Here is a 27,764-nt window from a genome sequence, read left to right on the forward strand (position 1 = left end):
CTTCTTAGCTCCTGCTTCTTTTTCTTCTCTAGAGGGTGCTGATAGGACATCCTCAGCACTGTTGGCCTTTGAGCCCTGTCGTTCTGTAGTAGAGTGTGCGCTTTTTAGGGTGTTCAGCAGTGAGTGTGCTTGACCTTCCGCCCACAGAATGCCACAAATGCCTCCCACAGTCGTGACAACCAAAAATGTCTCCAGACATTACCACATCTCTCCCTGTGGGTAAAATCTCACCCAGTTAAGAACCACTGCTCCAAGGCCATGGTGTGTACTTAGCCTTCGGTCTCTAGTAGTTAGTATTGTGCCTCTTAACATGCAGGGAGGAACCCTGGCCACCATACAGGCCAGCAACTGACTCCTCTTTGCCTTCATTGTTGTAGTTGTCATGTGTATCGCATCTGTTTATATTGAAAATATTAACGTGATCATATTTGAAGGCATTAAGAGGAAATAGTCTTTTATATTTACCTAGGTATTTATAATTTTTGTCATTTCATTCTTAAAGATCGTGTGTGTGTGTGTAGAATCTTCATGTTTGAGATAATGTCTTTCTCTTACTGCTCATGGCTGTGTGCCCTACAAGTGTCCAGAGGCTCCCCTGTCTCCACTTCCCATTTTGCTGTAGGAGTACTGGGGTTATAGATCTATGCTGGGCTCTTACGTGGATCTTAGGGTTTCAAATCCAGGCCCTCTTGTCTGAGTGGCAATACTTTATCCACTGGGCCATCTCCCAGTCCAAGACTGACCTGGACTGGCAGGTTTTTCTTTAGTGACAGGTTCCTGAGAGGAGGACCAAAGGAAGATAAATTAAGAAGACATGAAAGTTTGGGATCAGGATGCAACGATGTTTATTAAAATGTACAGCATCTTATATATAGTTTGGAGGGGGAAATGAACACAGTCATCGGAAGACTATCATATAATGGACACAGTCATCAGGGAGCTAATCAAGCCATGTTGCACAAAAGGAACATAGCAAATGTATCGCAGACCCAGTACACAGCATCTTTGAGACTCAACTCCAGTCTGTTCTGGGGGAAAAGGCCAGGTTCCCAGGAACCAAAACCTAACTCCCTTGAGTGCTTGTTTCCAGTTCCAGACTACAGGAGCCAAGTCTGCCCTGGGCAAAGACTAGCATTCCCGTTGCCCTTTCATCGGGGTTGCTGAGAAAGCCTTGGATCAGCCTGGCTCCAAACACAAGAGCCCTGTTTCTTTGTTTTTATTCTCTGTATTTTGCCTGCATGTTTGTATGTGCACCAATGTATGCCTATTGCCTGAGCAGACTAGAAGGGGGCATTGGATCCCCTGGAACTGGAGTTAAAAGCTGTTGTGAGCTGCTGGGAAACAAGCCTTGGTCCTCTGCAAGACTTGTGAATATACTTTTCTAAAAATGTAACAAAATAAAATATAGTAAGATAAAACAAAAACTATCACATTGGAGTTGGACAAGGCAAATAAACAGAAGGAAAAGAGCCTAAGAGAAGGCACAAGAATCAGAGACCCGCCTGTTCACACACTTAGGAGTCCCATAAGAACACTGAGCTGGAAGCCATTATTTGTGCTCATAGAACCTGGTGCAAACCTGTGCAGGCCCTGGGCAGGCTGCAGCAGTCTCTCTGAGTTCATATACGCTTTGATCATGTTGAGTTAAAGGGCCTTGTTTTCTTGGCATCCTTCATCCCCTTTGGCTCTTACACTCTTTCTTCTTCCTCAAGGTGGGTGGGTTACCCTGTCCTGTTGGAAGGGATTTTGATAGAGATCCCATTTAGGGCTGAATGTTCCAATATCCTATCTCTGTCTCTGCTCCCACTCCGCTTTGAGACAGGGTCTAAATACACAGCCCTTACTGACCTGGAATTTACTCCTGAGTGCTGGGATTGAGGGTGTGTGCCATTACAGTGATGTCTGTTTTAGAGCTTTTGATACTACCCCACAAGTCTGTGGAACACTTTCTTTTTTGTTTTATTTTCTTTTTGTAGAATTAGTGATCAAACCTGGGGTCATGCACATCTGTTCGTTTTTTAATTGCCCTTTCTGCTCTGAGTCTCTCAGAGTAATTTCTTTTCCCTGGTTTTCCAAGACAGGTTTCTCTGTGTATCAGCCTTGACTGTCTGGAACTCACACTGGCCTCAAACTCACAGAGATCCACCTGCCTCTGCCTTCCGAACGCTGGGATTAAAGGCGTGCGCCACTGGCACCCAGCTTTTTTCTTTCTTTTTCTCCTTTTCTTTCTTTCTTCCTTTTTTTTTTTTTTAAATTGGAAGAACTTCTTTTTTTTTTGGAGACAAGAGTCTTACTGGCCTTGATCACATGACCGTCTTCTTGCTCCAGCTTCCAGAATGGTAGGATGTCCTTTCATGTTTCTCTTCCTTTCCTTTCTTTCCTTTTGGAGACAGATCTCAGGCTGGGCTATAGCTCATGAGGCACAGTGCTTGCTTCACATGCAGGAACCCCTGGGTCCAGTCCACAGTACCGACAAGTCTCGAGTCTTCTTTCTTTCTCAAGCCACCGTGACTGAATCCTTTGTTGAGTCCTGTTGGCACTGGACTCTGCCTTCAGATAAATCTGAGTAGGCCACTTCTTGCCAGGTTTTTTGTCGCTGCCAGCATGGTTTCTTAGGCTGTGGTTGCCTCACAGCTGGCCCTGTATCTGCTTGGACTCCAGTCTCTTTGCTTGAGCCCACACAGAATGGTCAGGGCCATCCCTCTCTTCCAGGCCTGCTCGTTTCTCACTCACAGAGAGGCACTGGCTGAGTGTTGTCTCTTTAGGGCGCACCTCGGTGTCCGCAGCCTCTTCTCTCTGTGACTACTCTCCTGCAGCCACGTTGCCTCTTATTTCAAGCACCTTTGGTTCATTTTGCCCTCAGATGCTGTGTCTAGAACCCCATCTGGTTTGTCCAGGGTTCTCTTCCTTGTTCCCCCCTTCGCAAACTCTTTTCCATCCTCCTCTTCATGGTGCCATGGCTACATACAGAACCCAAACCATTATTGTCACCTCTGGAGCTCCCAGATCTTATATTTGATCAGAAAAGCATCTGGAAGAGTATTTTATATGATCCATGTACTTTTGTTTTGTAACCACCAAACAGCAAACAGATCATTAACGGGCAATGTGGAGGCCACCAAGCATGTGAAATAAATTTGTAGTTGTTTTTTTATTTTTTGAGGGGAGGGCTTAGTTAGAGACAGAGTTTCACCGCATCGCCCTGGCTGGTCTTGAACTCAGCATGTAGACCAGGTTAGCCTTGAACACAAAAGATATGCCTGCCTCTGTGCTATGACAAAAGGTTGTGCACCATTCCTGTGACTGTGAAATAATTATTTTTAACCTTTATGGTTCAACAGTGTTTTCAGTCTTTTGTCTTAATTTCATGAAAATGAATTTTTGTTTGTTTGCCTGTTTTTGTGGTACTGGAATCAAACACCAGGACATCCACATGCTGGGTACGCACTCTACCACGAGCCACACGTTCAGTCCTGCTCTTCTGTTGTTTGCTTTGTTTTGTTTTGACAGGGTTCTTCCACGTAGTCCTGGCTGTCCTAGAACTCACTCTGTAGACCAGGCTGGCCTCGAACTCACAGAGATCCATCTTCCTCTGCCTCCTGAGTGCTGGGATTAAAGGTGTGTGCCATGATGATCAACAAGCTTTTTTTTTTAATTTAAACAATTATATACCACATAGTAATACAGCTGAAACCAGGGAGAAAATAAATTCATTTTGGACACTTAAGAATTTTGAAACTGTAATTTCCAGTTAAAATGCTGCAGAGTATTTGTGCTGTCCGTGTTAGCAGAGTGTTTGTGCTGTTTGTATCAGCAGAGTGTTTGTGCTGTCTGTATCAGCAGAGTGTTTGTGCTTTCCGTATCAGCAGAGTATTTGTGTTGTCCATGTTAGCAGAGTATTTGTGCTGTCCGTATCAGCAGAGTATTTGTGCTTTCCGTATCAGCAGAGTATTTGTGTTGTCCGTATCAGCAGAGTATTTGTGCTGTCCGTGTTAGTTCTTTTCTGCCTCTCTGTCGCTGCTGGGGCAACTTTGGAAGCTACAGGGCTTTTAGGAACTAGTCAGTGCTTTGTTTCATGCAGAACAGTTTTGAAAGGTAAGCCTTTATTGCTCAGTATCATTACTCAACACTTAGAAGCATTTGTAACAAATTATTAAGCTCCTAGGAAGTGTTTGTATTAAATACTCAGCTGTATGGGAAAGTTAAACAGACATGCCTTCGGTCCAATGTTATTTTGTAACATTTGTGAATGTTAATGTTTTCCTCCCACAGGGCAAGGCGGAACACTGGTTGACAGAGGAGATAACACTTACGGAGGAAAGTGGGTCATAAACCCTAGTGGCGGACTCATATCCAAGGGACACCCACTGGGAGCAACAGGTGACAATATATTCAGATTCGAGAAGTTTTTATTCTTTTTTTTGTCAAAATTATACTTTAGGCCTTGATTTCCTTTTTAGTTCTTTTTTATATTTACTTATTTGTATATTGTGTATGTATGCATGCACATGCATGTTCTATAGCGCACACATGTGGAGATCATAGGACAGCTTGAGGGAATTGGCTCTCTCTTTCCAATTTTATATGGATCCTGGGGAATCAAATCTCAGGTCATCAAGCTTGGCCCATATCTATCTGCTGAGCCATTTTGCTGGCCCTTGTTTTTGATTTTTTTAAGATAGTCTAACTCTATAACTCAGGTTGGGCTGGAACTCACTGTATAGTTCAGGATGACCTTAAACTTTCAGCAATCCCCCTGCCTGCCCCTCCCAAATGCGGGGATTGTTGGTATGAACTGCTGTGAGTGGCTGAAGTCTGTGATTTCAGTATGTCTGTATTCTTTGAACTTGGAGTGACTGGAGCTTTCTTTTCTTCTTTTCCTTCTTTTCTTTCTTTTCTTTTGATTTCTTTATTTTTTTATGTACATTGGGATTTTGCCTGCATGAGAATACCAGATCCCCTCGAACTAGAGTTACAGATAGTTGTGAACTGCTATGTGGGTGCTGGTTCTTTGGAAGAGCGGCCAGTGTGCTTAGCCACTGAGCCACCATTTCAGCTCCGTGACTGGGGCTTTAAATGCTTCTTAACTGCAGTTGCTTGATTTCCCTTGATCTGCAGTTTGCTTAATTGGCCAGCTGTTTCCTAACCGAGCCGCTGGACTACCCAGATAAGATCATCTCAGCTGAGCACTGCGTGGACCTTGCCTCCTCTTGAGAAATCCAGACTAGAACTGAAAAAACGACAGCTTCTGTATTGCAGCTTCTACAATAACATAGTGGCAAATTTCTGTTGTTTGTTTCTGTAAAGGTAGACGGGCTGTGTTTTCTCTTTATTATCTGGTATGTGTTGATTAGTGGAATATTAATTTAATTAATTAATTTAATATTAATATTAATTTAATTTCTTGAAATTTCTGCGATAAATTAAAGCAGTTAACCTTGTTTTATTTTTATTTAAAACTCAAATTTCAGTTGAGTGTGGTGGTGCACACCTTTGTAGTCAGACCTTTTCATCAGGACCACTGGCTTCCCAGTAATGACATGGAGACTTATTATTAATTATAAAAGCTTAGCCAATAGCCTAGGCTTGTTATCCTTCCTTCCTTCCTTCCTTCCTTCCTTCATTTATTTATTTATTTTTTTCCGAGACAGGGTTTCTCTGTAGCTATGGAGCCTGTCCTGGAACTAGCTCTTGTAGACCAGGCTGGCCTTGAACTCACAGAGATCCTGCCTCTGCCTCCCAAGTGCTAGGATTAAAAGCGTGCACCACCACCGCCTGGCTATTACTAACTAATTCTTACAACTTAAACTAACCCATTTTTATCGATCCACTTTTCGTCTCGAGCTTTATCATCTTTACTCAGCACTGCCCATGCTGCTTCTCTCTGCCTGGCTGGTGCCTTTTTCTTCTTAGCATCAGTTATCTGAAAATCCTGTGTAGCTACTGGCTGCTCAGCTTCTTATTAAACCAATCAGAATGTCACATCTTCACAGGGTACAAAAAGATTATTCCACAACACAGCTTTAATCCCAGTACTTGGGAGGCAGAGGCAGGAGAACTCTGAGTTTGAGGCCAGCCTGGTCTACAGAGTGAGTTCTAGGACAGCAAGGACTACACAGAGAGACTCTGTGTCAAAAAACTAACAAAAACAGCAAGAACCCCTCTGGTTTTGTAAGCGTATAACATAGTAGAAAACAGAAGAGCTAGATGGATTGTGGAGGAGAAAGGAAGAAGTGTGGCAGGGTGCAGGGCCTGTTGTGTAGCTCAGTGGTGGGACACGTAGGCTACAGAAGGCCCCAGGTTCTGTACCAGGCTGTTCAGGAAGGAAGATGCAGGTAGGCTGCGTATTCACAGGTAGCTCAGTGTGGTGTGCTACTCTGCCATTCTGATTTTTCCTCTCTTCTTTGGTTCTTTTCTTATGTCATTTAAAAAACTGGCAGAGGTTTATTATTTTCTCTCCTCCGTGGAATTCCTTCTTTATAGAAGTTTGTCACGGGTGCTCCTGGAGGGTAGAACTTAGCGAGGTTGTGGAGGAACGCTGCTTACTGGCGTGCTCTCCCTGGCTCACTCACCTTCCCTTTTAAAGCAGGACTACTAGCCCAGGAATGGCATTGCCCACCCTTGCCTTAGGCTAATCTGATGGCGGCATTTTCTCAGTTTAGGTTCAGTTTAGGTTTCCTTCTGAGTGCTGGGATTAAAGGCCTGCGCCACCACTGCCCAGCCTAGTAGGGTCTCTTAAGAGACGTGACCTCGCTCACCACTGGTGGTTGGCTGGGTTTTTGGTATCAGGTGAGATTTCCTTCCTATTGAGTGGGCCTTAAGTCTAACTAGACAGCAGTGATCACCATCAGGACACAGCCACTATTGCACCTCTGGGGACATTTGGCTGTGCTGGTCATTGCTGTGGCTCATAGACACCACAGCTGGGTAAGACTATTGATTTCTCATCCCCCTTTTTATTTCCGGCTTGCCCAGGATTGTCCTCAGGAAGTAGGCTTTTGGGTTAGATCCAGCTCAATGCCTCTGAGTCCTGTGGCCAAGTGTGTGTGTTATCTTTAGCAATTGTCACTTTGACTTCTGGGATGAAACCAAAGGCAACAACAATGCCTTCACTGTTTGGGGAGTCTCTTGAACTCGGAAGGAGCTTTCTTAGGCCAGGCACTAGGTGTTTTGTTAGTCTACGGCTCTTGGCAGAGGCATTATCATCCCAAGTGGCATAACTTCATTTAAACAATAAATGTGTGTGTGTAATACACCTATCTGTGCTATAAGTACTTTAAAGTTAGATGATGCCCTATGACTATTTCAGACATTCTCAGGGTTATAGATCCCTCCCTCTCCATCTGTATTGTCTCCTTCTTCCCCTCCATTTTGAACCCCTACTCCTAACCAGTTCTTCCATTTCCCACTGAATATCGCCTGCATCCTTCTAGTCCCCTCTCAAGAGTTCAGTTTATCTTCCTCATTGCTTTTCAAAATGTTCCCATCTCAAAAGAATTAAGTGAGTCAACTTTTTTTTTTCTTTTTTGAGACAAAAATCTCACTAAGTAGTCCTGGAAGTCAACAAGCAGATCACGCTGGCCTTGAACTCACAGAGGTCCGCCTGCCTCTGCCTCTGCTGGGATTAGAGGAGTGTACCACCACACACATATCAGCTGGTTGCAGTGTTTTCGATTTCAGCATGCCAGCAAACAATGGGTTGAAGAAAGTGTGCGAGCATTCCATGATTTTGTGAACTCGAGTCTTTTTTTAAATGCTAGATCGCTTAGCGTGGGAACTAGCTGCAATTCTTGGGCTCGAAGTTCCTGAGGCGAGGGTGGCTTTAGCGGGAAGTCCCGACTAGCCGCTGCGTGGGGCGAGTGAGCGGAGACTTCGCTCTAACGCGGCCCGGGATGCTCTGTGTTCGACTCGCCAGGTCTGGCTCAGTGCGCGGAGCTCTGCTGGCAACTGAGAGGCGAAGCTGGAAAGAGGCAGGTTCCTGGGGCAAAGGTGGCTCTGCAGCACAATTTAGGCCTCGGAGGAGCTGTGGTGGTTACACTCTACAGGATGGGTTTTCCTGGAGCTGTCAGGTAAGCGGCATTCCAAGTTTTGTTACTTTTGTTCTTCTGATTACTCGCAATAAGTGGCGCTTGCATATTTTTAAAAAAAATCACGGTTTGATTGAACATTTAAGGGAAAGTGTGGCATTACTGCTTTAACCTGACTTTAAAAGTTAAGACTTATTTTTAAGCTCAGTCAGCCTTAGGAAAGTTTTGTTCAGGAGGAAGAGCGAAGCTAGGAATGCTGACCCACAAGTCAGCAGAACCCACGCAAGCCGCCTTTTGGTTTCATTTCCTACAGTCGATGCTCGACTTTCTCTTGGGTTCTGAAGTGGTTCGGAGAAAACAAGCAAATACTTGTGCCATTGGACTCTTGCAGACACGTTTCTCAACCAAGCCCTCATGGCTGCTCAAATTCCTCCTGTCTCGAATTCTTCCTCTCTTTGCTGCTTCAGGTGCCTCAGTCCCAGCCCTCTCCGATCCCTCAGCTGCCTTGCAGCCTCTCCGGGTTGCTCCTTCTCTGAGGCCTAGCTTTGCCCTGTGTTTGAGTTCTACCCACCTTATGTACTAGTTCCAGATTATGTACATCCTCTTCGGAATCTTCTAGCTTTCCCTTCATTGGCTCCTTGCCTCCATTCCGAAACACTAGCGAATCTTCCCTAGTCCACAAACTGATTTTTCTTTTCTTCTTGCTTTAATTATTCCTTTTCATGAAGAGCCTCTTTTTTTTTTCTTTCTCGGTTTGTTTCATCGAGATGGTTTCTCTGCGTAGTCCTAGCTGTCCAGGAACCCTGTTGCCAGGCTGGCCTCGAACTCAGAGATCTGCCTGCCTCTGCTGGCCACCACTGGCCGTGATGAGCCTCTTATAGTGAACCACCTTTGCTTTTGTGTGTGCTGGGATTCCTCAGGGTCTGGAATGAGGTCAGATCAGATTGTGTTCTGAGCCGAATGAATGAACTGATTACCGTTGACCGTATTTTCCATTCTTTTTTTTTTTTTTTTTTTTTTTTTTATTTTTCGAGACAGGGTTTCTCTGTGGTTTTGGTTCCTGTCCTGGAACTAGCTCTTGTAGACCAGGCTGGTCTCGAACTCACAGAGATCCGCCTGCCTCTGCCTCCCGAGTGCTGGGATTAAAGGCGTGCGCCACCACCGCCCGGCAATCGTATTTTCCATTCTTAAAAGTCTTTAACCACACTGTAACTTTTTAACACTGACGGGCTCTTTTTTTCTTGAAATTTTTGGTAATTACTTAATTATTTATTCACACATTTTGTTCTACAAAGGATGGGGCACACTTACAGACTCCATTATGTCTTCACTTTTACAGACTTTGGGGCGCTTTCCTCTCCATGGTCTCACTCTTCTTTCTCCACTCAGAACTTTTTTTTGTTGTTCCAGACATTAAGACCTAGCTCAGAGACTAGCTCCTTTCTAATGTCCACAGCCTTTTGTGGTCCCTAGGTCCCATTCCAGTTTTGGTCTCTTGTTGAGGCTTAATTAAAATTGTGGCTTTTCCTGCCCCATAGGGTCTGTCTCGTATGAGTATATGCTTTTGAATCAAATAAAGGGGATTAAATCTTGTTCTTTCTAAATCTGACTCATCCATTCTGTGCTGATAACCTTGGAGTACCACCCAGTTCACTCTTGTAGTTGAAATCCCTTAGTAAAAGTCAAGCTGTGAAAAACCAATACAAATGTCTCATTGGTGTAGACACTTTGTTTCCTTCAGACTAAAATTAGGAAGATATTTATTTATTTATTTATTTATTTGGTGTTTCGAGACAAGGTTTTGCTGTAGCTATCAAGCTTGTCTTGGAACTAGCTCTTGTAGACCAGGCTGGCCTCGAACTCACAGAGATCCACCTGCCTCTGCTTCCTGACTATTGGGAGTAAAGGTGTGCACCACCCGTGTGCAACTCTTTAGTTATTTATGTGCCCTTGCTCAGCCTTCCTTGTGACCTCTGCTCTGTTTTCTGCCTCTACGTAGTTTGCCCTTTATGAATGTCAGTAAGTCCATAGAAAAGGCACACAGCTCCTTTAATCTTAGTGCCCATTGATGATTTTCTGACTTTTCCTTCTGATTCACTGACTGATATTCTGCTTTAAGAAAGAACTTTCCCTCCTCTCCTTTTTTTTTTGTGGGGGGGGGGGGGGTTTCGAGACAGTGTTTCTCTGTAGTTTTTGGTTCCTGTCCTGGAACTAGCTCTTGTAGACCAGGCTGGCCTCAAACTCACAGCGATCCGCCTGCCTCTGCTGGGATTAAAGGCGTGTGCCGCCACCGCCCGGCACCTCTCCTATTTTTATTTTTTTTTAAATATTGATTATTTATGTATACAATATTCTGTCTGTCTGTATGTCTGAAGGCCAGAAGAGGGCACCAGACCTCATTACAGATGGTTGTGAGCCACCATGTGGTTGCTGGGAATTGAACTCAGGACCTTTGGAAGAGCAGGCAATGCTCTTAACCTCTGAGCCATCTCTCCAGCCCCCTCTCCTATTTTTAAATGCATTCATATACACTGTGTGAAGTCACGAGTCTGTATTTTATCCAAGGGGTCACACTCCTTCAGTATCAGTTATTTTGGTGCTCAGAATGCTCCTGGTCTGGCCAGTGGGAACCCCCTCAAGGTGACACTTATGTCCCATGATTCTCTGTACCACATTTTTTCCCCTTGTTCTGGCTCAAGATAGTCCAATCTCCTCTTGTATTTTCTTTTTAATTTTTTTTTCTCCAAGGCAGGGTTTCTCTGTGTAGCCTTGGCTGTCCTGGACCTCATTCTGTAGACTAGGCTGACCTTGAACTCGGAGATCATCCCTCCTCTGCCTAGGATTAAATGCTAGGATTAAAGGCATGTGCCACCATCACCCTGCTCTTTTTAAAATTTTTAATGTTTATTTGTGTGTGTGTGTGTGTGTGTTTGTTTGGGCATGCGTGTGCAAGCGAGTAAAAGTACCAGATTCTTTGGAGCTAGAATTGTAGGTGATTGTGAGCTGCCTGATGCGGGTCCATCTCCCCAGACCCTTTGCATTGTCCATGCTGCAATAACACCAGGCATTTCTCCAAGGACTCTTGGTTTCCTTCGGTGGAGAGTGATGTCGAGACACCATATACAGCTGCTTTCTAAGTGCTCCTTCTTGCCACTCCAAGGCCCTCTCAGGAGACGTGGTGGACACATGCATACATTAGGTATCTAGTTTTTAAATAGAAATTTAGGGGCAATGTGAGTAATTTATGTGTCTCTATACTCATGTAACCACCAGTTTTTAGCAGTTAAAATAGGAATATAGGGTGTTAAAGAGATGGCTCAGTAGTTAAGAGCCCTGGCTGCTCTTCCAGAGGACCTGGGTTCAATTCCCAGCACCCACATGGCAGCTCACACCTGTCTGTAACTCCAGTTCCAGCGGATGTGACACCTTCACACAGATATACATGCAGGCAAAGCACCAGTGAACATAAAATAAAATTACAAAAAAGAATAAGAATTTAGACAACTAGTTAAATACCTTCTGTAGACGGCATCATTTTAGTTGCGTGTGTGTGGTTTGTGTGTGGTTTGTGTTGTTGTTGTTTTCCAGACAAAGAGGGAGAGGTGACCGGAAAGAGCGCCTTAGCCTTTTTGTTATACTACCTATGTTGGGCCTGTTAACCTTTCTGTCACTTAGAAAATATTGGCAGTATCTGCTTCAGAGTTGAGAAACCTTCCAGAGTGTGCGTGTCACACACTTAGGTGTGGGTGAACCGTGCGTCTATTCCTCGCCACACTTGTCTGTCTCCTTCCCTGTGCCTCTGGTTCACGCCCTGCTTCAGTGGTTGAAATGGTCTTATTTATTGAATTTGAGGGATCACTCAGGAGTTTGTAAAAAACACACTTGGCATTTAGTACAAAATGGGAACTCTCTCCTTGTCACAGCCCACAGCCTGGTCAGGGAGGATTGCCTTTGCCACCATCTCCTGGAGCGCATTCTTCTAACTCCCAGCTCTTGAGGCTGTATGTCTGTTAGGTCATATGGGCTCCTCTGCCAGCTCTGAGGCCACAGGGACTTGATGATTGTTTGTGAACTTCTCTCCCTGGGCTGTCGTGCATTGCACAACTCTCTCTAATCAGAACAAACAATGACCCATTACCTGTTGTCTTTCAGAATGAATGACCGAATTGGAGGACTTCTGTGTTCATTCAAATACTAAGATAACCGGAACCCTTTCCAGACATGATGTTAAACTGCTTATCAGACGCACTTTCCATGCTGCACAGCTCACCCTTAAAGTCTGTTCAGTGATTTCCAGATTATCCTTCCCGTGATCAGTTCTAGAATGTTCCATCACCCCCAACGGGCGAACACACCCCCCAGATGCTTTCATTTCCAGTCTGTCTCCTCTGCGGTCAGCTCCTCACCCAGTCCGTGTCTCTGGATTTGCCTGCTGTGCATACTCCATATAAAGGGGGTCATGTGGTGTTGCTCTTTCGTGACTGGCTTCTTTGATGTAGTGTTTTCAAGGCGCTCTGTTGCTGTGGAAGGCTGACTGGTATCCCATTGGTATGAAAGCCCCTCCTGGCTCTTGGTCGTTACTGGTCTCTTTTTTAGCAGTCCTCGTGCATGTGATGGGAATGCTCACTATTTTGGCTTGCATCTCCTCAGTACTGATCATTTTTCTGAGCCTCATTTCCTGGACTACTTATCCACCATCCATGTATTGTAGTTGGAGAACTGTCTGTTAGGGTTATTGCTGATTTGTATTAACTTTTTCTTTCTGGCTGTGCTGGGTTTTAAACCCAGGGTATTGTGTATGCTAGGAAAGGGCTTCATCACCGAGTGATGCTTCCGCAGCCGCATTTCTCTGTATAAAACCCCTTGTGGTAGGTAGTGCCAAACTCACCGCAGATAAATTGGAGAGCAGAGGTAAGGCAGTTTAGCTAAAGAACGCTTCAGATTAAGAAGTAAGGCCTTAGCCACCATCACAGAGTAAAGTTCCTGTTTCATTTACTTCTCACTCACAATCTTGTGACATTGTTGATACTGAGCCTGTGAAGACTCTTACAGTAAAACGTCCTGTGTATCTAATGGAAAACCAAACACACACTAGGATATTCTTTAAGTTAATCTTTCTTTTTTAAAAACTTATTTATTTATTATGAATACAGTGTTCTGCCTGTATCTCTGCCTGCATTCCAGAAGAGGGCACCAGATCTCATTATGGATGGTTTCTAGGAATTGAACTGAGATCCTCTGAAGAGCAGCAAGTGTTCTTACCCCTCCAGCCATCTCTCCAGCTCCCAATCTTTAAGCCCCTTCCAACATTATTTACTGCTAGACTAATTCCAGTAAACTTGTATTTACCAAATTAAAATAAAAACCAATCACTGTGCTGGGTGGTGGTGGCACATGCCTTTAATCCCAGCAGAGGCAGGCGGATCTCTGGGAGTTCAAGGCCAGCCTGGTCTACAAGAGCTAGTTCCAGGACAGGAACCAAAGCTATGGAGAAATCCTGTCTTGAAAATCCAAAACAAACAAACAAACAAAAAAACCAATCACAGTTTAGTTTCTACTAAAATTTTGTGTTGAACGAAGTTAGTTATGAGACTCTAGGCTCGATGGTACGCACACACCTGTATTCCCAGGTCTCGGCAGGCTGAGGGGAAGTTCACTTAAGCTAGCCTGGGCAGCACTGCAAGAGTAAGCAAAGTAAACTAGAAAACAAAAAGAAACCAGGAGAAACGTCTGTGTGGGAGATAGCTGAGTTTAAGTTATTACTCGATTTCTTTTAAACAGGGCAGGTATAAAAGTAACTTGCAAGGAAGGATGTTCAGAAAATATTGACAGTATTTTATGTTAACTTTTTCTCTAATCTAATGGAAGGTTGGTTAATCAATGATGAGCTTTTTCAAACACGAGAGACCTTGGCCTTTGGAAATACGTCTGTATCTGCCACATAGCCAAGATACTTTGTACACTTTTGAGCTGCCAGGATCAGTTGTTATACCAGATAGAATCAAGAAGTGTTTAGCTTGGAGAAGGGCACATTGGTGATTAAAGGTTAAAAAACAGACTTACTTATTTAAGGCAGGGTTTCACTATGTAGCTCTGGCTGGCATGGAGCTTGCTGTGGCCCAAGGTGGCCTTGAATTCACAGAGATTTATCTGTCTCTCTGAAGTGTTGGGGGATTAAAGGCGTGTGCCACCACATGAGGCAACTTTTTTCTTGAGACTCATTTACTGATTTTATGTGTATGTCTGTTTTGTCTGAATGTATGTTTGTGAACCACATTCATGCATTCCTGGTAGAGTGCAGTGGATCCCGTGGAACTGGAGTTAAAGGCAGTTGTGAGCCACCATGTGGGTGCTGGGACGAGAACCTGGGGCCTCTGGAAGAGCAACAAGTGCTCTTAAGTGATGAGTCATTGCTCCAGCCCCAGAGTTTCAGTTTTATAAGATGAAAATTTAACATCCCTGTTCTGCACAGTTAAAAGTAGTTTGGGTGATGAAGTTTATGTGGATGGGGTTTTTGTTGTTTTATGTTTTGAGGTAGGGTCTCATGAAGCCCAAGATGGACTAGGAACTCACTATGCACCTGAGGACAATCTTTAGCTCTCGATCCTTCTGTCTCTACCTCCCAAGTGCTGATACGGTGTACACCTCTATATCTGGCTGTACTCTGTATAACTTAACACACTGAAAATACTGGAGAAGATCTTAAAAATGTATAGGATTGTTTTGTGCTTACACCCAGAAGGAAATGCAGCATTTCTTTAAGAGATTACTCAAAGATTCTATTTTTATCCCACCCCAAACAAGCATTTAACCTTCTTAGCTATCACCATGGCAGAGATGAATTCAATTCACTGTGCCATAAATGGTTCTCAGAAAGAACCAGGTTACTGTTGTCCCATCCCTTAGGAACTTGACCATTTGACAGTGTTTGCCATCGTTCACTCTTTATCTGCTGGACCTTCTCTGCTCTAGGCTGCTGTGGACCCTTTGCCTGATTTCTGAATGAATCCTCACTGGCTCCCAGACCTCTAAATAAAGTCTTTCAAGGGACAGACACTGCCCTGTCTTCTCTTCTCTATAGTCTACTCCAGGACTTCAACACTCTCTTTTTCTGTTGGTGGTTGTTACTCCACTGGATCGATCCCTCTGAGTTCTGGACCCTCCTATCCTCCTGCCTCTGACATCACAGACTCCCCCAACTGACTGCAGCTGAGGTAGATCACCCATTCTCCCTGTTTCCACTTTACTCTTCTTCACCTTAGTCATTTCCAGTTATCCCCAAAACTCCCAAGATAGCCTTTCTACCCTCTTTCCATGTCCCTCAACCCAGCAACCAAGTCTGTAGATTCTGCTTTTGTTTTGAATCTGTTCCCTTCTTTTCATTCCCATCAGCAGACTGCGTCCAGGCCGCTGTCACTTATGCCCGGACCACTGCAGCAGCCTCCTACCCGTTCTCTTCACCTGCTTTCATGTCCCCTCTCTGAATCATTCTGCACACTGTTGGCAGGACTGTCAGGACACACCCTTCTGCTTTATTCTGCTGTCTCTGTGGATTCCCAGATTCCTAGCTTTGTGTGCTTGTGTCTTCTGTCCAGCTCTCCACCTTCAGGCCATGTCATTTTCTCCCCGCTTGCTGTGTTGGTCACTCTGATTTTCCTTTATTTCCTTTCATTCCCAGCTTTCTGCCCTTGAGACCATGGCAGCTTAGTCTTCAGACCTTACCTCTCAGATCATTCCTTGAACACTATTGCCTTGCATGTTGCAGGCAATCGCTGGATGTTGCTTGTGTGTTTAATGGCTGGTGTTTTCTTTCCTTCCTTCCATCCTTCCTTCCTTGCTTGCTTGCTTTCTTTTTCAACAGGGTCTTACTGTGTATTCCTGGAATCCCCTATGTAGACCAGGCTGGCCAGAGATCTGCCTGCTCCTGTCTCCCAAATGCTGGGATTAGAGGCATGCACCACTATGCCCAGCTAGTTCTTTTTTTTCTGAGACAATGTCTTACTAGGTAGCCCAGGTTAGCTTGAAACTCACTATGTAGCCAAGGTTGGCCTTGAACTCAATCCTCCAGACTCTGTCTCCTAAGTACTGGGATTATAGGCTCTGCCACCGTACCAATTTAGATAGTTATGAAATGACTGAAAGAGGATGGGAGTGTAGCTCATTGGGAAAGTCGTACTTAGCATGTACTAGGTCCTGGGTTCAATTCCCACAGAGAGAGATAGAAGATAGATAGATAGAGAGATAGATAGATAGATAGATAGATAGATAGATGAAAGATAGAGGATAGATAGAAGATAGACAGATGATAAGGGGAGAGAGAAAGGGAGGAAGGAGTGATGATGGAGCAGCTGTGTCTCCCTCCCTTGACTTCCTGGCTCCCCTGCCTTCACCAGTCTGTGCTGGTCTCTCAGGAATTTCCTAACAGCTGACAGCTGAACACTGACTGCTGCCTCCGACCTCACAACATTCACGGCTGTTACTGTTTTCCACAGGCTGCACACTGCTAGGTGCTTCTCAGGCTCTTGTTTTAATTCTGCAAAGTCACTGGTACTCTTTTTCCTCCCTCCCGTTGTGCAGTGGGATGAAGTCCGTCCTTTGCTCAGAGTCCTACTGCCTGTGAATGGAATAGGCCCTTAAGAGCTTTAAGAACTGTGTCGCTAATGCACATCAGGACATTATCAGTGATTGTCTCCTCGGTATCAGCAATATGTCATTATCTCCTATCACAGGTCAAAGGGAATCTCGACCAGCCTGGCCTGTGTCCCACTGCCTTGTCCGCTTCCTTGTAATTCGGTTCTGATTGCCATCATCTCTGATCGGATGATTGCAATAGACTCTTAGTTGATCTCCCTGTCTCCTGATTTGTCCCTTTAAGGTCCACTTTCTAGCTGAGAGCTAGATTCTTTTTCAAGATATAACTAGAGCATGCTCCAGTGTTTTGATTATACTTAAAACTGAAACTTGGTGGGGTGGGGGTGGTTTGTTTATTTGTCTGTTTTTTGTTTTGTGATGAGGGTCCTTAAGCATGCTAAGTGCATGTTCTACCACTGAGCTACACGCCAACCCTTAAAACTGAAATGTAACGGGTTGGGGGCTGTAGCCGTGGCCTCTCTCGCCCCTCTGCTGTAGCCGTGGCCTGCCTCTCTCCTCTGCTGTAGCCGTGGCCTCTCTCGCCCCTCTGCTGTAGCCATGGCAGCCTTCTATCTCCTTTGGCTTTCTTGTATTTCCTTCTTCACCTTTATACCTAAGTTCCTTCGGGCTTACATTGGCTTCCCCACTGAAACTCTTTGTAGGGCTGGTTCATTTAGCAGTTGAAGATGTAATGGAAACTATCGCCTCCCTAGAGGGACTCTCGGTGACCACTATCCACAGTAGCATGCCTGACATAGATGCCCCTCTCTCTAGCCATTCAGCTGCTCTGCTTTCAGCAAGTAGCTGTAGCTTTGTGTGCTTGTTTGTTTTGTCAAAGGTCTCTCTGGCATATAAGTTTCATGAGGGTAGCTTCTCTTCACCTAGTGAGAACTCAGTATTTGTTGTGGGATGGGAGTTGGGTAATTGTTTTATATACTTACTAAAGATTTTCTTTAGGTCAGATTTGCAACATCTCTTCTTGGGCCTTTTGAGAGTTACTGTTACGTAGATGTTAAAACCCAGGTCCCTCTGTGAATCCCAGAGCTGACACTGATTCCTTCCGCAGATCCCGAGCACACCAGATCGAGGCTGCGCCCACCAGCTCTGCGGTTGATGGGTTCAAGGCAAATATTGTCTTTAAGGAGATCGAGAAGAAGCTCGAAGAGGTGAGAGACAAGAGTTGGGGCTGCGAGGCGCACAGTTTCATCTGATGCTGACAGTAGCAGAAGGTGACCTCTCATGTCACGTGCTGAAAGTCTGCGTTTCAGAATCCTGAGTGTCTCATACACCTTCTTGGTATTTCTAGTAAGACTGCGTTTTGAAAATGTATGCATCTCCAGATCTGTTTTGTTTTGTGTTTTGAGACAGGGTTTCTCTTTGTAACCCTGGCTGTCCTGGAACTCGCTTTGTAGACCAGGCTGGCCTCAAACTCACAGAGATCCACCTGCCTCTAACTCCCAAGTGCTGGGATTAAAGGTGTGTGCCACCACTGTCCAGCGCACATCTCTAAATTTGATTGTAAAGACTGTAAATAATGTTTAAAATCATTTCCATTTTCGTCTTCTTTGTCAGGAAGATATCCAGTTGTGGGTATAGTATAGTTCAGATGTAAGAAGCCTCATTTTGATATAACCTTTATTTTTATTTGTATTTTTGAGGCATATTGCTTGCTGGCTACAAACACAGCAGTCCTTCTGCCTCAGCTCTAAAGTACTGGGTTTGACAGGGTAGATATCATATTCAGCTTTATAATTTCTTTCTGAATTGAAGAGATTTTATATAAAATCATTTTAAATGATATTGGAAATGAATATTTAAGTCTATATGACTTCTTTATTACTATTTATTTTTATTATCATGTACATATTAGGTTCCATAATGGCATTTTCAAACATTATTTGTTTGTGTTGTTTCTCTTGTCTTTATCCACCTTTTCTCAGAATTATTTTTAAAATGGAATTATTTATTGGCTTTTTCCCCCTTGAAATGTGCCTCATATAGTTCATGCTGGCTTCTAACTGGCTAAGGATGACCTCCCCTCCTGCCTCTATAGCCTGTGCTAGGTTCACAGGTGTGCACCACCTCCATAGCTTGTGCCAGGTGTGCACCACCTCCATAGCCTGTGCTAGGTTCACAGGTGTGCACCACCTCCATAGCCTGTGCCAGGTGTGCACCACCTCCATAGCCTGTGCCAGGGTCACAGGTGTGCACCACCTCCGTAGCCTGTGCCAGGGTCACAGGTGTGCACCACCTCCATAGCCTGTGCCAGGGTCACAGGTGTGCACCACCTCCATAGCCTGTGCTAGGTTCACAGGTGTGCACCACCTCCATAGCCTGTGCCTGGGTGACAGGTGTGCACCACCTCCATAGCCTGTGCCTGGGTGACAGGTGTGCACCACCTCCATAGCCTGTGCCAGGGTCACAGGTGTGCACCACCTCCATAGCCTGTGCCTGGGTGACAGGTGTGCACCACCTCCATAGCCTGTGCCAGGGTCACAGGTGTGCACCACCTCCATAGCCTGTGCTAGGGTCACAGGTGTGCACCACCTCCATAGCCTGTGCTAGGGTGACAGGTGTGCGTGTACACCACCTCCATAGCCTGTGCTAGGGTGACAGGTGTGCACCACCTCCATAGCCTGTGCCAGGGTCACAGGTGTGCACCACCTCCATAGCCTGTGCCAGGGTGCCAGGTGTGCACCACCTCCATAGCCTGTGCCAGGGTGACAGGTGTGCACCACCTCCATAGCCTGTGCTAGGGTCACAGGTGTGCACCACCTCCATAGCCTGTGCCAGGGTGACAGGTGTGCACCACCTCCATAGCCTGTGCTAGGGTCACAGGTGTGCACCATCTTACACAGCTTTAGTTTGCAGTTTTCAAAGTCTTTTTGTAGTTGCTACTCGCTTCTTGTAAGAAAGAATTCTAATTTTAAAAAAATTCATATTATACAGGAACACATAAAAAAGAAAATTTTTTTTAGGTAGCTGCAGAGATGGCTCAGCCGTTAAGAGCACTGTCTGCTCTTGCAAAGGACCAAGGTTCCCAGCGCCCACATAGTGACTGGAAATTGGAGTGAGTAGCTCCAGTTCACCGGGATCTAGCACCCTCTTCTGGACTCTGCAGGAACCAGACACATGTGCAGTGTACCTACATTAAATGCCGCCAGAACATTTACACATATTAGAATCGGACACCCTCACTCAGACATATATGCAGGCAAAACACCAGTGCATATCAAAGAAATAAATAACTTAAAAATCTATATCTAAATTAATTAACAATGTTATTAAAAATAATTTTTTTAATGAAAAGGAAAATGTCAAAATTTCCCAATTGAGAGCTGCCATGTGGTGCTTGGAATTGAACCCAAGTCTTCTATAAGAACAAGTTGGGTTTTTTTTTTTAAGATGTATTTATTTATGTATGTATATGAGTATTTTGTTTGCATGTATAGCTGTACTCCAGAAGAGGGCATCGAATCCCGTAGGATTACAGTTACAGATGGTTGTGAGCTACCATGTGGGTGCTGGAAATTGAACCCAAGACCTCTGGAAGAGCAGCTAATGCTCTTAACAGCTGAGCCATCTCTCCAGCACCCCCTTAATTAGTTCTCGATAAGTAAAAGTCATACGAAGGCAACCAAAAAGAGGCACTCTTAGACAAGATCAGATATTTATTTCATTGTTTGAAATGTAGAAGTCTTTTGGGATCTCATTATTGATTTTAGATTTTAGACCAAACCAGACACAGTCACCATTCAGGTCACACACCTGATTCAGGTCACACACCTGAGAAAGTGATTAAAATGACTGAGCTAAACAAAAGGAGCCAAGGCCTTTGGGCTGGCATTTCATCCTGGTAGAGCCACAGAAGGGAAGATGAGCACAGTTTATATGTCCCTTAGTGTAGGACTGAGGACTTCTTATCATCCGGCTGCGCTATGGCTAGTGTGCCTTTCCCTAGAGCTTTCAGGGCTGGAGCGCACGGTGGATGACAGGGCCCTGCGACAGGAGCTGCAGGACCATCAGGCTGCCGTCTAGGCGGATGACCTCATTCTGTTCTCACTGTAGTATGCCTTGTGGGCCTGCATATAGGTCCTTAGCATGCTTTTCAGCACGTTGTACATGTTTGCACATATGTGCCATGATTTATTTAATTGGCCTCTTATGACTATCAGATGATATTCAGTTCTGCAAGTGCAGCATTGCTGTTATAAGTTTCCTCCTGTACTTCAAGTCCTAAGTAGTTTAAATAATTAAGGACAGCCGGGCGGTGGTGGCGCACGCCTTTAATCCCAGCACTCGGGAGGCAGAGGCAGGCAGATCTCTGTGAGTTCGAGACCAGCCTGGTCTACAGAGCTAGTTCCAGGACAGGCTCCAAAGCCACAGAGAAACCCTGTCTCGAAAAAGCCAAAAAAAAAAAAAAAATTAAGGACAAAATTGGGTACTTAAATATGTGCATTTTATGTTTTCGTCTAGCTTGCCAGATTCCCACCAAAAAGAGAATAATAATTTGCAGATTTACTTACAATTCAGGAGAATAACTGCTTTTTTCTCTCCACCTTCTCCAATACTATATTGGCTTATTATATAAAACTCCTGCCGTCCGAGTCAGAAGATAGCTCCCTACTGTGTTTGGAATGCCTTTCCCTGCTAAGTGCCCACTGTAAAGTGAGGAACTCCAGGAGGACTTAGTTCAGAGGTCAAATAGGAGATTGGGTTAGCGATTACTGAGGCTGGCCATGGACCCATCATGGAGGACTTCCCTGCTGGAGTTAACAAAGAGGTGCTGTTTCAGTTTCACGCTGTGCTTTTAGCGGTGCAAGCTTATGCCTCTTGCTCTCATTTTAATTCCGTACCCCTTCATAACCTTATCCCTAGTCTGCTTTTGCCTTCCCACGATTGTCAGTTTCCTCAGTTTGCAGCGCTGGAAAGTGAAAGTCTGGACTCTTTGTCAATTAATGCATTTTCTGCCTCGGTGGAGACAACCTCGCACGAGGTTTTATTTCCGTCTTTGTCTTTCTTAGCAATGTTCCACTGGTGTTCTTTGAGTTCTGGCCTCATGTTTTTGTCCTATTGTGTTTACAGCAGCACCTACTCCCTGACCTTCATGCCACCAGAAGCACTTTTCCTCCCATAAGAGGCTCTTAGGATTTCTTGGAAATAATGATCTCCAGTTTTGCAACTGCATTTTTTTTTCTCTTTTAACTCTCTTACCCACTTTCACTCCCATTTCAAATGAAAGTGTCCTGTGGACTAAAGAGTATGGGTGTGTCAGAGGGCCAGTTGGTGAGTTAGCGCCCACCTGTTTTAAGTGGTGGAGTAAATGAGACTGCAGGGATTTCTCCGGCAGTTGGAGGGTAGAACTTCTAAACACTTGCTGGGCTTGCCCCGCTGTAGGTAACTCGGTGGTGTCTGCTCCTGGCCAACTCATGAGTGAGCAGACACATCTGTAAACTGTCATTCACTGATCACGGGCCCCACAGGAAACCTGGCTTGAGTTTAATCTTTAGAACTGAGGGGAGATGCACCTGTGACTACTGAGAAACGCGGGTGCAGACTAAATACTTTAGAACAGCTTCTTTGCTGTAAGACCCATGGCTGCCTTCTGGTAGGCTGGAGGGTAATAATAGTGAAATAAGAAAGGATGATTTTCTCTATAAGAAACAGAACAACACACCCAGTGGACTGACTAATAAAAGGTAACACTCAGGGTGAGGATGCAGAGAAATTTGAACCCCTGATCACCTTGCTAGGGTTGGAGTATCGGTGTAACTACTTTAGAAAAAATGGTTAGTTCTTTGAAGAGTCAAGCAGCACCCAATGCCCAGCAATCTCCTTCTAGCTACCTAGCTAAGAGAAAGTAGAGCTTTTGTCCACATCAAAACGTGGGGAGAGTGCACATGGGTCCTGGGAGTTTGCTGGCCAGCCAGTCTAGCTGAAATCTTGAACTCTAGGCCCAGTGAGAGACCTTGTCTCAAGAAGGTGGAAGCTGGGTGTAATGGAGCACACCTTTAACCCCAGCACTTTGGAGGCAGAGGCAGGTGGATCTCTGTGAGTTCGAGGCCAGCCTGGTCTATAGAGTGAGATCCAGAACAGCCAGGACTACATAGAGGGACCAAAAAAAAAAAAAAAAAACAGAAAAATTAAAAAGAAGCAAAGTAGAAAAGCAGGTGAGAGTCACATCAGCCTCTAGCATCCACGTGTGCCTACATGAATGAACACCCCTTCTCCCCCGTGTGTACACAGCATATACCATAGACACACATGCACACAGCACAACACAAACATAAACAAACAAGATAAGTCACATTCAGTAGAATATTATCTGACCGTAGAAAGGAGAGCAGAGTGGTCCTGGCTGATTCATCATAAACCTTGAGAATATGCTAAGTGAGACAGACCACTCACAAAAGAACACACCGTATGGTTCTATTTATAGGAAATGTTCAGAATGAGCCAGTTTATAGAAACAAAGTAGGCTTGTGGTTTTCAGAAGCTAGTCTCAGAAAATGGTGGCGGACTGCAAATGGGTGTCAGTTTACGTGAGAAAATGAGAGCGTTCTGCAATAGTGATGTGGGTGGCACATCGTATGTTCGTCACTCTCCCCATCTCTGTGGCCGCATTCTTGACACCGCAGTTGCAGGAGAGAAGGATTTGTTTTGGCTCATGGTTTAAGAAGGGCACAGTCTGAACGTGATGGGAAGGCCTGGTGGCAGGAGCGTGAGTCATATCACATCTGCAGCCAAGAGCAGATTCTAGCAGAGAAAGAAGTGCTGGCGTTCAGCCTGCTTCTCTTTTTATTTGGTCTGGGATCCCAGCACATAGGACGATGCCACGCACATCCAGGGTGAGGCTTCTCTCCTCAGTTAAACCTCTGGAAATGCACTCACAGACTGCGAGACGATTCTAATTTCTGTCAGGTGGTAATGAAGATTAACTGTTGTGTGCCTCTTAGAGTGTACTAAAGAAAAGTTACCAAACTGTGGGCCCTAACAGAGCGAGTCTTGTAGGATCTAAATCATACCTCAGTTGCTGTTACACACACACGAGAGAGAGAGAGAGAGAGAGAGAGAGAGAGAGAGAGAACAGAAATGTGGGCCATAGTTCCCGTGGTTCTGCACACATAGAAACGGAGGTTAGCATGTGGTACCAGCTGCTGTAAATCCCTCCAGGGAAATAAGCCTTTGAGTATTTCAGGTGCTCATTACAAGGTCTGAACACAGTGGCCACTTTAATCTCTGTTAAGGGAATGAACAGGGAGGAAGAACCCTTGATATACCAACTACTGCAGGGATGTTTTAATTCTGAAATGAAGAAGGAGAATCTACAAGAGAACTCTAAAACTAACTAGTCCCAGAATAAGCATAAGAAAATTAGCATATTGTCTATGTATCTGTAATATTTTAGCCATAAAATATAATGAAAAGTGTATTATTAATAAGAGCATTATAAAATGCCTAGGAATAAATGCATCCAGAAATGTTGCTGGGTATGGTCACTCTTGTTTATAATCCTAGCACTGCTTAGGAGGCTGAGGCAGGAAGATTGCTTCAAATCTAAGATCAGCCTAAGTAACCCAGTAAAACCATGTGTTGGAAAACGAAATACACACACACACAAATATAAAAAAAATATTTTTTATAGAAAAATAAAAGGGAGGTGGGTGGTGGTGGTACTCGTCTTTAATCCCAGCACTTGGGAGGCAGGTGGATCTTTGTGAGTTCAAGGCCAGCCTGGTCTACAGAACAAGTTCCAGGGCAGGCTCCAAAGCTACAGAGAAACCCTGTCTCGAAAAACCAAAAAAAAAAAAAAAAAAGAAAAGGGCCAGGACATGGTGACACATTCCTTTAATCCCAGAATTCAGGAGGCAGAAGGTTGTTGTGGTTAGAATAGTACATGCTCCCCACCTCTTTTTGATTAGGTTCTCAGTACGTAGCCTAGGTTGTTCTAGAACTCACGCCCTCCTCCCCACCCCAGGCTGGCCTTGAACCTCCTGCCTCAGCAGGATCACATCACACAGGCCATCACACCCACTTTCCACCTCCACCCCACTGGATTCAGAGTGACTCTGTATAGCCCTGACTGTTTTGGAACCTGCGTATATAGACCAGGCTGGCCTAGAACTCACAGAGATCCATCTGCCTCTACCTTTTGAGGGACAGAATTAAAGGATTACACTACCACGCCAGCCATCACATCTGTTTCTAAAACTATGTGTGGGGGAAAAAAGATAGACTTCATACCAGCTGTGGTGTTTTTCTTTATATGGTAAAATTAGAAATGACTTGAATTTTCTTCTTTTTCCTTATCAATATTTGTTAATTTTTCTATAATGAATGTATTTCTTCTCTAAAGAAAAAGATTTCAAAAAAATTAATTCTGCTGCTTTGGGCTTCCTTTTTTAAAGTGAATTTATTTTTGCATTGGTTTATTTTATTTGGATGGATGTTTTTGCCTATATGCATGTCTTTGTACTGTGTGCATGCCTGGAGCCCATGGAGGCCAGAAGAGAGTGTTGGCGTCCCTGGAGCTGGAGTTCCAGATGATTGTGAGCCGCTGTGTGGTTGCTAGGAATTGAACCTGGGTCATCTGGAAGAACAGCCACCTTTTAGCCACTGTCCACCTCTCTACACTCTGGTTTTCTTTTTTTTTTATTAGAAATTTTATTTACCGTTAGTGTCTGTGTGCATGATCTGGGAGAGGGGTGTGTGTGCCACGACACACCTGTGGAGGTCAGAGGACACCTGTGGAGCCTGTTCTTCCTCCTACCTTCATATTGGGCTCTGGGGATTAGACTCTGGCCATCACCAACGCTGAGCCACCTCCCCAGCCCCTGCTTTTCTTTAGAGCTGGACGCACATGCCGCTGTCTCCTCTCCTTGTCTGTGCTGCCAGCAGCGCCTGTGTCTCTGTGCTCCCTTTATTGGATGGTTTAGTCAGGGCAGAAGACTGCCAGCCTGTGCTCTGATCCCTCGCTGCCCTCATCCTGGTGCCTACAGCAGCGTTGGGGGCCACAAACGTTTAGGAGTGGGGATGAAGTGAGAAACGCAGAGGACTGAGAAGAGAAACCTGCCCGCCAGAGATCACTGTGATGCTTTCTGTGTTAGGCGATTGCATTCCCAAGATCCCAAATTAAGAGGCAAATAAAATATTATTTATATAATTCCTTATACTAAGACAGAAATTGAGCTTTCAAAGAAAATTTTGGTTTCAGAATCACTTTAAGTTTTGATTGTGGGGAACCAAAATTACGAGTTAAGGAACTGACTTTGGATCAAAGGCTGGCGTGTGTACATTTAGACAGGCTAGAAGGAATCTCAAACCGCTGAGGCAAACCAAGGCGCTCTCACCAGAGGATGCTGCCATGCCTTTGACCCCTTCTTTTCTCAGAGTTGACAGATGGGAGAATTATTGCCCTACTTTCCTGAGTAAAGAGCCTACGGGAGTCTGGGGATTCTGCCGCCCTGGCTGCTCACATGTACCTGTTAAAATATTGATTTAAAGCCAGAGGAAGAGACGTAAGGTAACTCCCTTTGTTACTTCTGTTCCAGGAAGGGGAGCAGTTCGTGAAGAAAATCGGTGGTATTTTCGCCTTCAAAGTGAAGGATGGCCCAGGCGGCAAAGAAGCCACCTGGGTGGTGGACGTGAAGAACGGCAAAGGGTCGGTGCATCCCAACTCAGGTCAGTGCCATAGTGACTTCACTTAGAGCAGTGACAAGTTCACAGGGGCTTTCAGCAGGGGAAATTAGAGTCTGCTTTGGTGTCCCCACAAAGGCCTGCGGTAGAGGTTACAAATCTTGAAAAGATTGCTCTATCCTTGGGAAGAGATGTAAGTTCAGACCCTCTGCAAAGTTGGGGGAACTCCACATAAGAGATCCTAGTCTTCGACTGGACGTAGACACATCTGGCTTGATCACTTCAATTTTGACTTTGGTCTAGTTATTTAACCTCTGAGTGTCTAAGTAGGGCTTCTATTGCTGTGATGAAATGCAGGGACCAAAAGCAACTTGGGGAGGGAAGGGTCTATTTCACTAACAGTTCATATAAAGCAGTGAGAGCAGGAACTCAAGCAGGGCAGGAACCAAGAGGCAGGAGCTGATCCAGAGGCCATGGAGGAGGCCCACTTAATGGCTTTTTCCCCATAGTTGCTCAGCCTGCTTTCTTAGAGAACTCAGGACCACCAGCCCAGGGATGGCCCCACCCACAATGGGCTGTGCCCTCCTCCATCAATCACTGATTAAGAAAATTCCCCACAGGCTTGCATGCAGCCTCATCCCTTAGAGCCATTTTCTTTATCAACTTCCCTCTTTTGTCAGGTTGACTTAAATTAGCCAGCGTGCCAAGCTTCAGTTTTCTTACCTGTAAACAGCCGTAAACATTGCCTGCTTCGGAGGGTATGTGGGGCTGGAGAGCCTTCTCTCTTGATTAGCTTGAGATCACATTGTCCGTTGCGTGGTGGATGGTCTCAAGAGAGCCGGCCATGTTCACTAGCTCTCCTTCCTCTCATCCAGTTCTTTATTGAACCCATTCCATCTAGCTTTGTCCTGATCTCTCCCAGATTTGTTCTTGCTAAGGTCCCCAGTGATTGCCACCATGCTGGATACAGTTGTTAATTCCAGCCTTCATGTCACATGTTCAGGGTTTTTTGTTCTTTTTTTTTTTTTTACTGGCTGTTCATTTTGGCCTCTCTTGATAATTTCTCCATCTCCTAAGTTCTAGGCATCAGAATGTTGCAAGGCTTAGTTCTGGTTCATTCACTCCCTGGGGATCTCATGTAGCCTCGTGTTCTGAAAACAAGTGCTGATGACTCCCAGGTTTATGTGTTGAGCATGGACACACACTGAGTCCAGAGGTGTCTGCGTAGCTGTCTAGTTGACAGCTGTGTGTGGACACCTGTCTTAGGGCATTGTCTGCTGCTATAACAAAATACCACAGACTGGGTAAATTGTAAACAGTAAATTTAGTTGGCTCCCTTTTTGGAGGCTGGAGCTCCACATGGAGCAGCTGCATCTGGGAGGCTTTCTTACTGTGGTCTGCTGCAGTGGAAGGTCACAGGAAGTGGGCTAAACAGGAGAAGGGTGGGAGCTGAACTTCATCCTTGTCCAG

The 27,764-nt window shown here is 44.9% G+C and overlaps 1 protein-coding gene across 1 annotated transcript in view; it reads left to right on the forward strand.

The window, feature by feature from the left end:
- Nucleotides 1-27,764, forward strand: part of Scp2 (sterol carrier protein 2) — an 80,451-nt gene that overhangs the window by 41,212 nt on the left and 11,475 nt on the right. Inside the window, exons 11-14 of the mRNA XM_041652803.1 lie at nt 4,273-4,380; nt 7,916-8,069; nt 17,725-17,824; nt 26,210-26,339. Coding sequence (XP_041508737.1) covers nt 4,273-4,380; nt 7,916-8,069; nt 17,725-17,824; nt 26,210-26,339 — 492 coding nt within the window. The remainder of the gene's footprint in view (nt 1-4,272; nt 4,381-7,915; nt 8,070-17,724; nt 17,825-26,209; nt 26,340-27,764) is intronic.

The sequence above is a fragment of the Microtus oregoni genome, unplaced genomic scaffold, assembly GCF_018167655.1.
Source record: "Microtus oregoni isolate MIOR12 unplaced genomic scaffold, Mior012 000005F_ref0000423, whole genome shotgun sequence".
In the NCBI taxonomy this organism is placed as follows: Eukaryota; Metazoa; Chordata; class Mammalia; order Rodentia; family Cricetidae; genus Microtus; species Microtus oregoni.